The sequence below is a fragment of the Thalassophryne amazonica genome, chromosome 12, assembly GCF_902500255.1.
Source record: "Thalassophryne amazonica chromosome 12, fThaAma1.1, whole genome shotgun sequence".
NCBI lineage: Eukaryota > Metazoa > Chordata > Actinopteri > Batrachoidiformes > Batrachoididae > Thalassophryne > Thalassophryne amazonica.
Window position 1 is genome coordinate 72098530 of NC_047114.1, and position 16073 is coordinate 72114602.

Here is a 16073-nt window from a genome sequence, read left to right on the forward strand (position 1 = left end):
AAAATACATAAAAAAATGAAGGGAGCTTTTACAATTAGTCTAAATATTATTTTGATTATTTTGGGATGCAGTATGTAATACTGGACAATGATCCTGCAAGTATCATTTATTCTGTTTGTGAACAAATTTAAGGGATATGTTGCTCAGAAAGGGTCAAAATGGTGAAATTCTGTGAGGCTTTAAGTGTCTGATGCTTTACAATCTAAGTATGTGGACTGTCGATGAGAGCTAATAAGCATCCTGCATACAAATTTTGAGCTGCCTCAAAATATATATAACCTCCTGACTATCAGGTATATACATCCAATTTTCTTCAGGAAGGTAAGGGGATGGATACATTTCCAAGACACTGAGTATATGTTGGATTTCAATTAACTCAGTTATTAAGAAATGCAAACTATGGTATTGTGTACTGAATTTGTCCAGAGACAGCAGTTTCCAAAAACTAAGTGACTGTGCAAAAAGTGAGTAGTGAGGAAAGTATATATAAAGTAGAGTGTTTAAAGTATAATGTTGGTTTTAGTTCGTTAGTAAGTTTCCCATCCTGGAAGATTGTCTCTGAAGATTTTAGAATAAAAGTGGATGCAACCATTTCTGAGTTTTGTGTTTGTTTTTGTGATCTCTTAGTCAAATTGTATGACATTATCTAAAATGAAAGTTTTTTGCTCAGAATAGATCATTTTTCTTTCTCAAATGAGTTTTTACTTTCTCATATCGATCATACGCTCTTGTACCTAAATAGATTCTTTTGATCGTCACGCAGCCTTGTCCTTTTCTTGCCCTTTTCGTCTGTTTTGCTCTCTCTGTGTCAAATTGCGGTGAATGGCGATTATGAATTAAAAGTCCTACACAGAGAAACGTTTGTTAATCTAATGACACGCACGTTATCATTTTACTCTTCTTTCCAGGATGAAGATGAAGACATCGGGTATGCTGAAGGAGCTGCATGAATGTGAGTGGAATGCCACTCTTGAGTTCCATTGTGCATGCATGCGGAGTCCGTGCACATGGTCACACTCTCCACACTTTTTGGTAATTCGCCGACCCACCATGCAATGCGATAGCATTTGATTTTGACCTGTTTACATTAGCGGCAACAAATTTATCTCCTCCTGCTGTCACATTAACAGCTGACACTATTCAACATTTCATGGCAGGACACACGTTGTTCCATTTTTGGAAATGCCACAGACGTCATGTAGCCATTATTCACCTGACGTCTGAATGAAACATCCCTTCAGGCTCGTGTTTCTGGGTATTATCAGCTTCGCTCTGCAACAGCAGTATTGATTGTGTAACCAGGGAGGAGGGAGTGTTGTTGATTTACTATTAACGCCGAGGCTTGATGGTTATCTCATGAGCTCACTGTCGTCACGCTAACACTACTGTGCAGCCAACGCAGCACAGAGAGCACCTCTCAGAGGAGATGGAAGCATGAAATCCTGCTTTGTTGTTCACTGATATTTTCTGTTTTGCTGTTTTATTACCTACGCCAAGGAGGTTATGTTTTTGGTCGCGTTTGTTTGTTTGTCTGTTTGTCCAGCAGGATAACTCAAAAAGTTTTGAACGGATTTTGATTAAATTTTGTGGAGTGGTTGGAAATGACAAGAGGAACAAGTGATTAAATTTTAGTGGTGATCCGGATCACGATCCAGATCCAGGAATTTTTTTAAAGGATTCTTCACCATTGCGGAATGGGGGGAATTTTGACATTCTAGTTTCTAACTCCACAAAAACAGGCAGAAAGGCTTGAAAAAATTAGGGTGTAACATAGTCAAATGTTCTATCAAACAACAAGGTTTGGTGGTGATCGGATCCGGATTCCGGATCTGGTGATTCGAATAAGCAAAAATATAGGGGAAAATAGAAAATGTGTCAGTGTGAGGTGACAAATGAAGCTAGAGAGGCACAACTAACACCAAATTGTAGCTGAATCTGTACTGATCAGTAAGGTTTCATCATATTTGATGTAGCTTCAAATGTTATGGAGCTAGATGCCAGAAGAAAACTGCCATTACCGAAAAATCATTTTTATACAGTAACTTTTGAAGTAATAAAGACAAAAGTGATTCCAAGTTCTAGTGGTATGTTTCATGGTCAAGGATGTCAAATATAAAGGAAGAAAAGTGTAATGTATCATAGTTTTGGTTGTAACACTGAATTGTTGAATAGATCACTGGCCAAGGAGGAATCTCTTTAGGGTCAGGACCCTATGGCCTTGTTTAGAGAAGTGTTTCATAAATGTTAAAACAATTCATACATTTGCAGTTTAGTTGAATAATAAATTGAATTTTGTCTCTTATTTGTTTTTGTCTATAAGCACATGCAATATCAATATCAGTGCTCAGATGACTAGCTTCTGGGAAAGGTACAAGTTGCAATAAATTGTGATGTCAAGCGCTAAGGATACATGCTATCCCAGTCCAGCAGATGAAACTTTTTACCTCCGCCAAGGAGGTTATGTTTTCGGTCGCGTTTGTTTGTTGTCTGTTTGTCAGCAGGATAACTCAAAAGTTTTGAACGGATTTTTGATTAAATTTGTGGAGTGGTTGGAAATGACAAGAGGAACAAGTGATTAAAATTTAGTGGTGATCCGGATCACGATCCGGATCCCAATGCTAACGTGTTAGCATGTCTATGGCATTTTCAATGTTAAAAGTTAGCATTAAGCAGTTGCAGCTGTCATCACGTTCGGGTGCATTTGTTTTCAAATTGTAATATTTCTTAAATTTATTTTTGTTGAAATTTTGTGGAGTGGTTGGAAATGACAAGAGGAACAAGTGATTAAATTTTAGTGGTGATCTGGATCACGATCCGGATCCCGATGCTAACGCGGTTAGCATGTCTATGGCATTTTCAATGTTAAAAGTTAGCATTAAGCAGTTGCAGCTGTCATCACGTTCGGGTGCATTTGTTTTCAAATTGTAATATTTCTTAAATTATTTTTGTTGAAATTTTGTGGAGTGGTTGGAAATGACAAGAGGAACAAGTGATTAATTTTAGTGGTGATCTGGATCACGATCCGGATCCGATGCTAACGCGTTAGCATGTCTATGGCATTTTCCAGTGTTAAAAGTTAGCATTAAGCAGTTGCAGCTGTCATAACATTCGGGTGCATTTGTTTTCAAGTTGTAATATTTCTTAAATTTATTTTTGTTTATATATTAATAATCTAATGATTATTGTATACAATTTTAGAGAAAGAGACAAAAAGAAATAGATCACTGTGCCAAGGAGGGAATCTCTTTAGGGTCAGTGACCCTATGGCCTTGTTTAGAGAAGTGTTTCATAAATGTTAAAAAATTCATATATTTGCAGTTTAGTTGAATAATAAATTGAATTTTGTCTGTTATTTGTTTTTGTCTATAAGCACATGCAATATCAATATCAGTGCTCAGATGACAGTAGCTTCTGGGAAAAGTGCAAGTTGCAATAAACTGTGATGCCAAGCGCTAAGGATACATGCTATCCAGTCACAGCAGATGAAACTTTTTTTACTACTGAGCAAACATCGTTGTTAGACTTTTTTAGGTTCAATGATTCCACTGCGTGTAGATGTTATGACGTCAGTGACCCCATGGCCTTGGCGGAGGTTTGCACTCTCTGAGTGCTTCTAGTTAATATTACTTTTTACTTGGGGTTACATAAGCAACAAATCCTCAGCTAAATAGCTGACTTATTATTTCTGGTGCACAACAAGAATGTACATAAAAATGAAGTGCAATAACAGGACACTGTGTTGACTAGTATACTAGGCAAACCTCAAAAGCGTCAGTAAAAATAAGACGACTGTTGTGGTAGGAACCACTTAAGCACAAGGATTAGACCCCAGGAAGCAGGCAACAGGACATGAAAGAGTTAAAGGCTAAACTCAAGGTGTTTTATTCTCCAACATGACAGTGATATTTCAATTGTGATAAACAATCCCAAAACACTCCAACAGGTTAAGTGAACAAGCAAACGAGGAGACAAACAAAAAACAACTGTCAAAGACTGACAGGAAGATCAACACTTACTACTGGATGAAAACACAGGTGCTGGAAGACAGAATGTGAAACAGGAACGATGAACAGAAGGTAATCGACCAGGAGTGAGGAACCGAACAGGTGTGACTTAACTACCGACTAACAAATAAGTGACAGGTGAAATACATCATGAGCAGGATGAACACCACATGTGAGGACTGCAGGAATACTAAGTGACTAACAATGACCTCTAAGGGTGAGTGGAAAAATAAAGCAACGAACATAAAACCACAGAGGGAGTGACAAAGGCAAAGAGATGATCTGGGTGCAATCTAATAAATGCAAACATGGAAATAACCTGCGTAACAAAATGAATGAGGCAGACCAGATCTAAAATCTAACAGAAAACATCACAAAGGTAAAACAGATCCCGGAACACCAATACAATGATTACATGGCCACTCACTATGGTTGCGAGGGCCGGGACCCTCGAACATGGAAGAGCTGTCAAGCGCCGTGCCCAGCTGTCAAGCGTGACCATGACAACTGCGCACGGCCCGTGGATCAGAAAGACAAGACAGAGGGATATACTGAGGGTCGCACACACACACACACACACACACACACACACAGCCAGCAAAACACGCTTGTGCATCCACACACACTCGCACATGACATGGAAGGGAGACCCCCACTCAAACATCCAAGAATGCGGACACAGCCTCAGACAGCCCAACAACAGGTGACAGGACACACATGCTCACGGACCACAGAGAGACAGGACAAGCGACCAAGGACAAAAAGACACAGGGACAACTAAAAAAAAAAAAAAACAGCCACAGATCAAACCCCAACAATGACCCAAGGATCCGTTGTGGGCTTTGAGAAGCTCCTGCAAGAATTTCTACTGATGGCCAACTAAAACTTGCCATCTTATCACCAACATTCCAGACACATCATGTGATTTGCCTACCACAGACATTTTGTAGAACCTTGGTTAAAAACAAACAAATAAATAAATAAATAACTCTAAAATTTAAAAAAGCATGTCTGGGATTACATTAAATGTTTGAAAAGTACTCATATAAAGTTTGTTTTTAGAGAGGGAGGCTCAATTGTGGAACTGTCTTCACTTTCAGACAAACTTCTTCACAAAAATATGAACTGAACCAATAACATATATACAGTAAATGTAGCTGCAAGCAGCGCCACCTACAGGTTAAGTGACACCAATTTTTTGTGCTACCTCACAGTTAGAAGAGCAGCTAGCTCTGATTTGAATGAGAACCATTCAAATAATGATACAAGCATGAAACTTGGCATCAACATCCAAAATTTGACATACCTCATGAATTAAATAATATATTTGAAAGATTGCAGTTTTTATTTAGTATTCTGAAACAGAACTCTGCCGATCCTGCTGATAAACTGAATGTGGGCATCGAGTGATTTATGAGTCCAAAACTACTCTTATGTTTCGGAGTTGACAACACAAACAGTGTAGGAGAAAACGTGGGAACGTTACCATCTGTAGCTCTTCAAAATCAGCAGACTACTCTGTGTTCATAGAATTAAACTTTAGAATTTAACTCCATAGAATTAAACTCCATTATAATCCACCTTTGCCTCCTTGTTGAGATTCTTTCTGTGCTGCAACTTGCTGTGGATTTTCTCAGCCAACATTGGTGTTTCTGTTAAAGATTTGTTCATTCTTCCTTGTCTGTTGTGTGGGCCGCTGAAGAGGAGGTACTGCTGGCCCACCACCACCAGTCGGCGCCCTGCTTGGAGTGCGGGCTTCAAGCATGAGAGGGCGCTGAGACAGAGAGTGACAGCTGTCACTCGTTTACACCAGCTGTCACCAATCACCACCAGCTCTACAAAAGCCGGATCATTACTCCACCTCCTCGCCGAGAAATCAACTACCGTTGAAGGTAATCTTCTCTGCTGTGATAATTGTGGATCTAACATTGTTCTGTGTGCAGCCCGCATTCCTGTAGATTGAGGTCTGAAGCTGGATTGGCGGATAGTGGGAGTGCGACGTTCTTCGCCTCTTACTCCATCCAGGGAGGAGACTAGCAGGAGCTGCACGGGTGAAATTGTGTCTGGAGGTGGAGGTTTTCCCTCCTTGAAGACCTGCAGAAAAGGATTACTGGGTGTGTGGATACACACTCACCATAACTGTTTTGTCATCTTCTGCCAGCAGTACCAGGGTCTGTACCATCTGGGGACTCAGGACTTGGCGGCTCCGGTGTTGTTCAGGCCGTTGGTGGTGGAAGCTGTGTGGGTCCCGGCTCTCCGATCGCCAGAGGTCTCCTATCTTCGAGCCTGCCCGCACGTCACCTTGTGTACAATTGGCATTATCTGTGTCTGTATTTAGTTGTGCGATTCACAGCATTAAATTGTTGCTCTTTGTCTTATCCATTGTCCGTTCATTTGCACCCCCTGTTGCGGCTCCGTGTTACGACCCTTTCCCAACATTGTCACCAATATCAGTGGCTGTTTATATATATATATATATATATATATATATATATATATATATATATATATATGAATAATCCCGAATAGTGCCGAACGTGTCCCCGTGGTGAACACAACTTTTCGGTGGTTTTCATGTCAACCTATAGTCCGTAAATTATTTTTCCAAGTTTCAGAGTCATACGGACATAAAAATATAATCAACTGTTTCTGCAGCGCGGCTCCACTTTGAAGCCGTGAACCAATGAAGCAATTCTTCGATCCAGTAGCTCGTTGGTTCTTTGATTCGCTGCTCTTCAGAAACGGCAAGTCCGCTTCTTAACCCCTCTCAAAGCCATTAAAATACCGTGAGTCACTTTTGTGTGCATTAAAGTCACTAACTGGGACTCTTGTCTTGTTGCTGTCAAGAAACGAGAATCGTCCTCCGTTCTGTTCATACAGCTCGAAACGCTGCGCGGCTCTCTGCTGAGACAAAGTCCGGTTGGAATAACTTCAAAACGAATCGCCGTTTTAAATAAAGTGACACCTCTTTCCAAACGTTGTAATACATACAAGAAACTACAATCGACTAAAACGTTTTTTCCTCCCAAAATGAGACGTGCTGTATTTTCTTTACAAATTACATCCTGAAGTGAAGCACAGCAGCTGTAAGAGCTCAGTTCAGATATATGGAAGCACTTTCATGCCAATAATGTCTGAAAGGAAATGCTTTTGACAAAAACTACAGATTTGGTTTATTCCTATTTATGTCCAGAGATCAAGGATCCACCATATAGAGTTTATTATGTCCAAAGTTTAAGGATCCAGTGACCAATTTCATATTTATTTACTTTAAGACTCAATAAAATGTTCAATTTCAATTCAGTTTCAATTTAATCGATCTATAAAGTGCCAAATCACAACAAAATCTAAATATACTAAAACTAATACATCACAATTGTACACATATCACAATGGTGATATGTGTACAATGTAACTGTCTGTATCTCAATATATTATTATTAAGAATATATGCAGTCAGATTTTTATTGATTTTATCAATTGAAAAAAATCATATATAGATTCAGGTATAATTGAAAGATTTTGGCAATAAATTTGATCCTGTTTACAGTCAATTTTTGTTATAGTGTTTTTTTAGAACATCATATTTATACAAATAAGAAGTGTTCACTATGGTCCATGAAGTATAATAAATATATTAAAAGAAGTGTGACAGTGTATGTTGCACACGAATAAAAGAATGAGGATTATTGAATAACAAGACGCGTATGATTTTTATTTTATCATTGGGCAAAAATGCATATATATATATATATATATATATATATATATACACACACAGTGAGGAAAATAAGTATTTGAACACCCTGTGATTTTGCAAGTTCTCCCACTTAGAAATCATGGAGGCATCTGAAATTTTCATCTTAGGTGCATGTCCACTGTGAGAGACATAATCTAAAAAAAAAAAAAATCCGGAAATCACAATGTATGATTTTTTAATAATTTATTTGTATGTTACTGCTGAAAATAAGTATTTGAACACCTGTGAAAATCAGTGTTAATATTTGGTATAGTAGCCTTAGTTTGCAGTTACAGAGGTCAAACGTTTCCTGTAGTTTTTCACCAGGTTTTCACACACTGCAGCAGGGATTTTGGTCCACTCCTCCATACAGATCTTCTCCAGATCTTTCAGGTTTGGAGTTTCAGCTCCCTCCAAACATTTTCTATTGAGTTCAGGTCTGGAGACTGGCCAGGCCATTCCAGGACCTTGAAATGCTTCTTACGGAGCCCCTCCTTAGTTGCCCTGGCTGTGTGTTTGGGGTCATTGTCATGCTGGAAGACCCAGCCATGACCCATTTTCAATGCTCTTACTGAGGGAAGGAGGTTGTTTGCCAAAATCTCGCAATACACGACCCTATCCATCCTCCCTTCAATACGGTGCAGTCGTCCTGTCCCCTTTACAGAAGAGCACCCCCAGAGTATGATGTTTCCACCCCCATACTTCACAGTTGGGATGGTTTTCTTGGGGTTGTTCTCATCCTCTAAACATGGTAAGTGGAGTTGATTCCAGAAAGCTCTATTCTGGCCTCATCTGACCACATGGCCTTCTCCCATGCCTCCTCTGGATCATCCATATGGTCACTGGTGAACTTCAAACAGGCCTGGACATGTGCTGGCTTGAGCAGGGGGACCTTGCTGCCCTGCAGGCATTTTAACCATGACAGCATCATGTGTTACTAATGTAATCTTTGTGACTGTGGTCCCAGCTCTCTTCAGGGCATTGACCAGGTCCTCCTGTATAGTTCTGAGCTTTCTCAGAATCATCCTTACCCCACAAAGTGAGATCTTGCATGGAATCCCAGACCGAGGGAGATTGACAATCATCTTGTGTTTCTTCCACTTTCTAATAAATAATCATAACAGTTGTTGTCTTCTACCAAGCTGCTTGCCTGTTGTCCTGTAGTCCATCCCAGCCTTGTGCAGATCTACAGTTTTTGTCCCTGGTGTCCTTAGACAGCTCTTTGGTCTTGGCTATGGTGGACAGGTTGGAGTGTGGTTGATTGAGTGTGTGAACAGGTGTCTTTTATACAGGTAACAAGTTCAAACAGGTGCAATTAATACATTTGCCGGCAGATTTCACTTTTAACAAGAGATTTTGTCATGGAAAGTCCAGCTCTCCACAATTTCACTGATACTTACTGGACTGGTAAGCATTGAAAGCCGAGATAGACATGTCCAAACTTGTCCTCTGACACTCCGAAACGGAGGTGTTCCTTTGTCTCGCTTCCAAAGCGAATCGGTCTTTACGCACGAAGCCTCTTCGTGGCTTTCCATGGCCATGACAAAATCTCTTGTTAAAAGTGAAATCTGCCGGAAAATGGCTGATGTCCAGCTCTTGTGATAACCAGAGAATGAGCACACGACGGTCTCGTATCCACAGAGTCATCCGTTTAGAAATGGTCCGGCGGCTTGTGCCGCGTCGTCGCAGCTCGGAGCGCGGCACGCCGAGCGTCCTTAAAGGGGTCCTTAAAGCTGTAGTAACAGACCTTATTCTCTGTGAAGCCCGTAAAATTTTCACCGAAAGCCAGATAAATTTTTCAAATGGTTTCCAGTTGCCTGTCTCTAACAGCTTCTGAAAAAATTCTGATGGAAAAAAGTCCTTTTCATTCCGCCATTTCCAGACAATGAAAATCCGATGAGGGGGCGGGACCACTCCTTCCCAAGGCGTGCTCACAGGCGAATGACGTCACCAACAGGCATGGAAAAACTCACGCATGCGCACGAGGGTTCAAGCATGTCTGACGTAAAACATATGAATGAAATCCATATAGTTTTTGAAAAAAATAAAAAGGGCCGTTACTTTATTGACAGACCTCGTATATTCAGTGTTCCCCACATGGAAACAAACATAGAACAAATGAACAAATATCATAAAGGTGCGATAAACAAACCACAGCTAACCGAAAAGTTTGCTTCAATAACCATTAAACTCCTAATGCCTGGTTCACACGGCAACATAATTAGGCCGATATCGGACCCGATCTTCCCCTTCCGACAATCTTAAGGACTCCCCAGCTATCATGGTGATGCTAAAGATAATCTTATCAGATATTCCTGCCATGTGTGGTGTGTTAAGAGAGCTCTGGTCCGCTCGGAAGGACGTTCAGGGGCGCTCCAACTGCAAGTCGAGGATATTCAACATGTTGGATTGTCTTGGCCCGACATCACAGTGTGTGTGGTGTCTCATGAATATATTCTCTGGGTTTATAGATGTTGTTATTGTGTTTGTTTTATGTAAACGTGAGAATCACAGGCTGTCTCTCCGTTATTTTCAGTGGGAGCTGCTGTGAGCTACGCTCACTTCCTGATCATGTCGTTCTGGGGGAAAATGAAGTTTGCTCTTTAACGTCTTGATTATTATTCTTTACAACACTGTTTGTCCTCTTTGTTCCAGACTAATATATATGTCTGAAATTCGGTTTGCATTTATTAAATTCCACGCAGATTATACGTAGCAGACACGGATTATTTGTTATAATTGTTTTAGCAAGTTTTCAGGGTATCATGCAGCAGTCTCTTATTAACGTGACGAAAAGCATTAAAAAAATACATTTTTGTAGTATAATATTCATTTAAAATTGTCATCATGTGGATTCTCTATGTTGTTTGACTGCAGCTACTCTCTGGCGCGCAAGGGATTATGGGATATGTCAATAGGGCGAATAAACAGGAACTAACATGTATGCTTTTTGGTGTTTACACACGTTTTTCACCATTAAATTCACTCATTTTACCAGCATAAAAAATGTTAACGGACTGAAAGTTAGCAGAACTAAATTTAGTGGAAGCTAATTGGTCCACTGATGGTTTTCAAAGGTATCTGAAAAGCTAATCTGCTAACGAAAACTTTAACTTTGCTAATTTGCAGTTAGCAGATTAGCAGAACTGTGCCACCACTGCTCACCACTGTTTTGGTGAGTGTGAGCATGGCACCGGCAATGCCAGAATGCAGTGCATCATGACGCCGTTGCTCATCCTTTATTGTTTTGAAACTAAATGTGCTGGATGGACGTAAACACACAAACATGCACTGCCAGAGGGAGAATGATTCTCTATCCCTCAGCCTGGTTTATTGGCTGCCGAGGGTTAATATGTCAATATATTGAGCAACACATAGGATGTGATTTCGTCAATAAATATTTCAGACTGATAAGAGCGTTTTATCTCTTTCATGCCCGGAAAGCACCTCTTCTGGTAGATTTTGCAATTCGTGCACTTTGCTGGTTTGCTCATGTTGATGTGTGCTCGCAAATTCTTTCAAAATTCGATGAACACATTTCCAGGATAGGCTCCACATTACACATCGGTTGCATCATTTTGACTCTCATTAACGCAAAGGTGAGGTTGCACCCAAATAACAGGGAAAAGACTTTTGCTCGGCGGTGGAACATCACAGCTGCAGGTTCTACCAGCGCTCAAGTGTCGGTGTGTTCACCACAGAGGATGTGCACATGACAACATCCCATCCATGTACTTATGTGTAGTGTTATTTTGGCAACCACTTTGCTGTGCAGAGGTGGTTGTGGCAGCATTAATTTTAGTCCTTTGTGTTATTTTGAGTCTATATTTTGAATAATGATGATAATAATAATAATGTCAGCATACTGTGAAAGCTTAGATCAAGAGGTAACTGCTCGTGATAACACAAAGACTGGTGTTGTGGGTTAAGATGCTATATTTGCCCACCTGAGAAATCCTGTTCAGTGTGCCTGATTAAAAAAAAACTACAGCCTGCTGTCATTTTCATATGATGATTAAAATGGATGTGATGAAGAAAGACAGAGAGGGAGTGAGACAGCGTGCACTGTGACGCTTTGTGAGTAATTGATGTGACTCATTTAGTGTGTTGTTTGCACTGGAGAGGACAGAAAAGTGTGCTGTCCATAAGTGGTATTTGGATAATAAATCAATAATAAATAAATAATGTAATGCAGAATCATTTGCTCTTGTTTTGCACCATTTAGCAAATTTGATGACTGTTGAGAGAGAATGAGACCGACAGAGCGCGCGTTGACACCATGTGCATTGTTGAAGCAGCTCATTCCATATTTTCTGTTCGTTCTTGATCCAGTGAGACATCGGCATCAATTTGACCAGTTAACGCTCAGCCTCGGCTCGTGTGTCATACATCACACTGACAAAGTGAGGAACCTTGGGGTAATTTTTGATCCTCGTTGTCCTATGACCTCCACATTAGAAATATTACTAGGACTGCTTTCTTTCACCTGCGAAATATAGTGAAGATTCGTCCCATCCTGTCTATGGCTGATGCTGAGACCCTGATCCATGCATTTATTGCTTCTAGATTGGACTACTGCAATGTTCTATTTCTGGTTTACTGCAGTCTAGCATTAGGGGTCTCCAGTTGGTTCAAAATGCTGCAGCCAGGCTTTTGTCACATTAACATATTTAATGTAATTTCAAAAACACACGATTGGACTAGATTGGACTATTGTAATGCTCTATTCTCTGGCTTACCGCAGTCCAGGATCAGGGGGTCTTCAATTGGTTCAGAATGCTGCTGCCAGACTTTTGACACGGAACAGAAAGTTGACCACATTACGCCAATCTTGGCGTCCCTGCACTGGCTTCCTGTTTCTGCAAGATCGGATTTTAAAGTATTGATTTTAGTTTATAAAATTGTTCATGGACTTGCACCTCCCTATCTGGCTGACTTGATAAGCCCCTATGTACCAGCTCGGGCCCTGCGTTCTCAGGGTGCAGGACTTCTGTGTGTTCCCAGGGTGAATAAGAAGTCTGCCGTTTCACAGAGCTTTCTCCTATCGTGCCCCAGCTCTGTGGAACGATCTGCCGGCACACATTCGGCAGTCGGACACTGTGGAGACCTTTAAATCACGTTTAAAGACTCATTTATTTTCCCTGTTTTATTATTAGTGTTATGATGTGTTTTTAATCTTGTACTTTTTTACTGCTGTTTTTTTTTTCTTATGGTTGTTTTTATTGTGTTTTAAATTTTTAACTGTTTTTATGTTGTGAAGCGCCTTGAGATGATTTTGTCGTGAATTGGCGCTATATAAATTAATAAATTTGAATTTGAATTTCACCCAGTAAACGCGTACATAAAAAGTTGGCTCACTTTCGACAGGGCGTCCTCATCAAGCTGGTTGCTTTGGCTGCTGTTCATTGTCGTACTATCCATGATAAAATAATCGGAATATCCATATTGGGACCAACACACACTTCTCGCCTTTTCATGTTATCGTCTGTGGACAGTCCTTGGCTTGCGCATGCTATGACGTCATCACTTTATGCACAGTGGGCGGGTATTGGGATACCTGCCTGCTACTGCGGGCAGGTATGGACAGGTAGCGTAAATGTAGAGCTATGCTACCGGCCCAGCAAGGCCTCAGTAAGTGATAATAATATACAGTCTGAAATCTTACACTCTTAACCAGTCAGATTCACAGAAAAAATGTAATTAGATTAGATTGTTGTGTATATCACATGTAAAACTGTAGTCCACGATGATAATATCACTTGTGTTTTACAGAAAAATAAGTGTGAACATTTCAGCAGTGTAAATTGACACTTTCCATTGGCGTAACACAGTCAAAGCAACAGTAACTTGTCTGATTCAAGTGGAGTCAATAAATCCTTTTTTACAGTATAGCTGATTTCTTTTTATGGGCTTTATGAATACATTGATAATGATATCAATTTATCATTTAGACAAGCTTGAAAGCACTTTGGTAGTTAAGAAAGCACCACGATTGTGTGGTTGCATTTGTGTTGTCTGTGTGTGTGTGTGTGTGTGTGTGTGTGTGTGTGTGGTGTGTGTGTGGTGTGTGGTGTGTGTGTGTGTGTGTGTGGTGTTGTGTGTGTGTGTGTGTGTGTGTGTGTGTGTGTGTGGTGTGTTGTCATTTTTCTCCCCCACATGAACTGATTTCTTTTCTCTGACAGCTTATTGCACAGAACAGAAGAAACCAAAGGTCATCTTTATGATGGGTATGTACCGCATCCTCACACATTCATCATCAGTTTCTTCTTCTTCTTCTTCCTCCCTGTGTTGGAACTTAGCTCATTACAAAGTGCTGTTGTAACACACACACATACACGAGATGATAATGAGTACTTGCTGACTGCTCAGAGTGATGTTCAGGTGACCTCATTAGTAATGCAGAGCAAAACAGAACAACAGCAATCAGCTGATCAGATGTTTGCTGGAGGTTTTAGCAGGAGCTGAACTGAGCTTGGGGCTCTGAAGAAAATAACACTCAGTTGAGGATCATCACCGCAAAAACAGCCAGAGATGCTAGTTCTCCAGTTTTTGAGAAGACTAAAAACTTTTTCCTGTACAGGATTTGTTGGATTGTTTTAATAACACATTTTTTTTTTAATGAAGTCAGCTTTCATGACAGCTGAGTTCATCTTAAATATAAAACCAGAAACAATAAAAACAAATAATGTGCACCTCTGATGTGTACTGGGCAGGTCTGAAGCGAAGTGTGAAGTGACTAGGGATGAGGGATCATCACCTCTAATCTGAGACCATGGTCCTCTGTTGGAAAAAAAAGTGGATTGCCTCCTCTGGGTCAGGGGAGACTTTTATTCCCTAAGTGGATGAGTTCAAGTATCTCTGGGTCTTGTTCTCAAGTGGGCTTAAAATGACATGTGACATAAACAGACAGATTGGTTAATTACTGAAAGGACAAGGTTGTGAATACAAGCGGTGGAAGTGAGATCTAGGTTTACACTCGGGGACTAGTTGAGAAGATCACCTGCCCTGAGGAATTAGGGTTAGAGCTGCTGCTTCCTTGCATCAAAAGGAGCCAGGTGGTTTGGAATGGTCCCCTGTATTTGTCTCCTGTGATACTGAAACATAACAAAACATACAGCATATCCAGAAAGTATTCACAGCACTTCACTTTCCACATTTTGTTATGTTATGTTACTGCCTTAATCCAAAATGGAGTGAATTAATTTTTCCCCTTAAAATTCTACTCAACACCCCATAATGACAATATATATATATATATATATATATATATATATATATATATATATATATATATATATATATATATTTTTTTTTTTTTTTTTTCCATTTTATTTCATTTTAAACAAACACCAAACACAGTTGCTCAGACAGAACAAGTGCGACTTCAGCAATACAGTGTAAACAGAATGTACTATGTCCAATGACAAACCATCTAATAAACCATCTAATAATGACAGGATAAACCTTTCATGATAAGAGAGGCCAAGTCTGGACCAATAAATTTTAAGTATGGGATCCAGGTAGAATAAAAGGTATCTGAAGAACCACTGAGCATGCACAAAATATATTCACTTGGGATGCATTCTAAGATTAAATTGTGCCATGACCGCTTTGTGGGAGCAAAGTCCTTGATCCAGAAATGTAAAATGTTCTTTCTTGCAATAAGAGTCAAAAGACCGAATAGTGGATTACCCTTGGAATTTATATGTGGATATGAGAGACCGAGCAGAAAATACTTGGGATCCAAGGGTATGGCTATTTTAAAAATAGAGAATAAGTCCTTAGCAACATCAAACCAATAATTTTGTATCTTCAAACAAGACCACATACAATGAAAATAACACCAATTTCGGTCTTACATTTCCAACAAAGTGAAGAGAAGGATGAATCCATCCTATTTTTCAAAAGAGGTGTAACATGTATCAATGCAAGATTCTAAATAGAATTGCCTTGGTTCGATTACAGATGGAAATTCTCACAGCCTTTTTCCATATTTCACACCAGAGTTCAGGATCTATCAAAATGCCCATATCCCTTTCCCATGCCATTTTTACCAAAACTGAAGTAGAGGGAATAGTGGAAAGTATAGCTTGTAAAATACAGAGATAGATTTTTACCACCATGAAGAAGTATTGCATTCTCAACAGTAGACATCTCATTATTTAATAGTGTTGTGTCTCGAGTGATAAAATGTCTAACTTGCAAGTATCTGAAAAAATCTGATCTGTGTAGTCCAAATTTTAGCTGGGCTTGATTAAAAGACAATAAGCATTGATTCTCAAAAAGGTCACCTAGTTTTGTGATGCCTTTCTCAATCCAGAATTTGAAAC

The 16073-nt window shown here is 39.8% G+C and overlaps 1 protein-coding gene across 1 annotated transcript in view; it reads left to right on the top strand.

Moving 5' to 3' along the window:
- ak5 (adenylate kinase 5) overlaps positions 1 to 16073 on the top strand; it is a 294513-nt gene that overhangs the window by 244123 nt on the left and 34317 nt on the right. Inside the window, 3 exon segments of the mRNA XM_034183075.1 lie at positions 909 to 944; positions 4045 to 4051; positions 13926 to 13970. Of these exon segments, the coding sequence (XP_034038966.1) occupies positions 909 to 944; positions 4045 to 4051; positions 13926 to 13970 (88 nt within the window).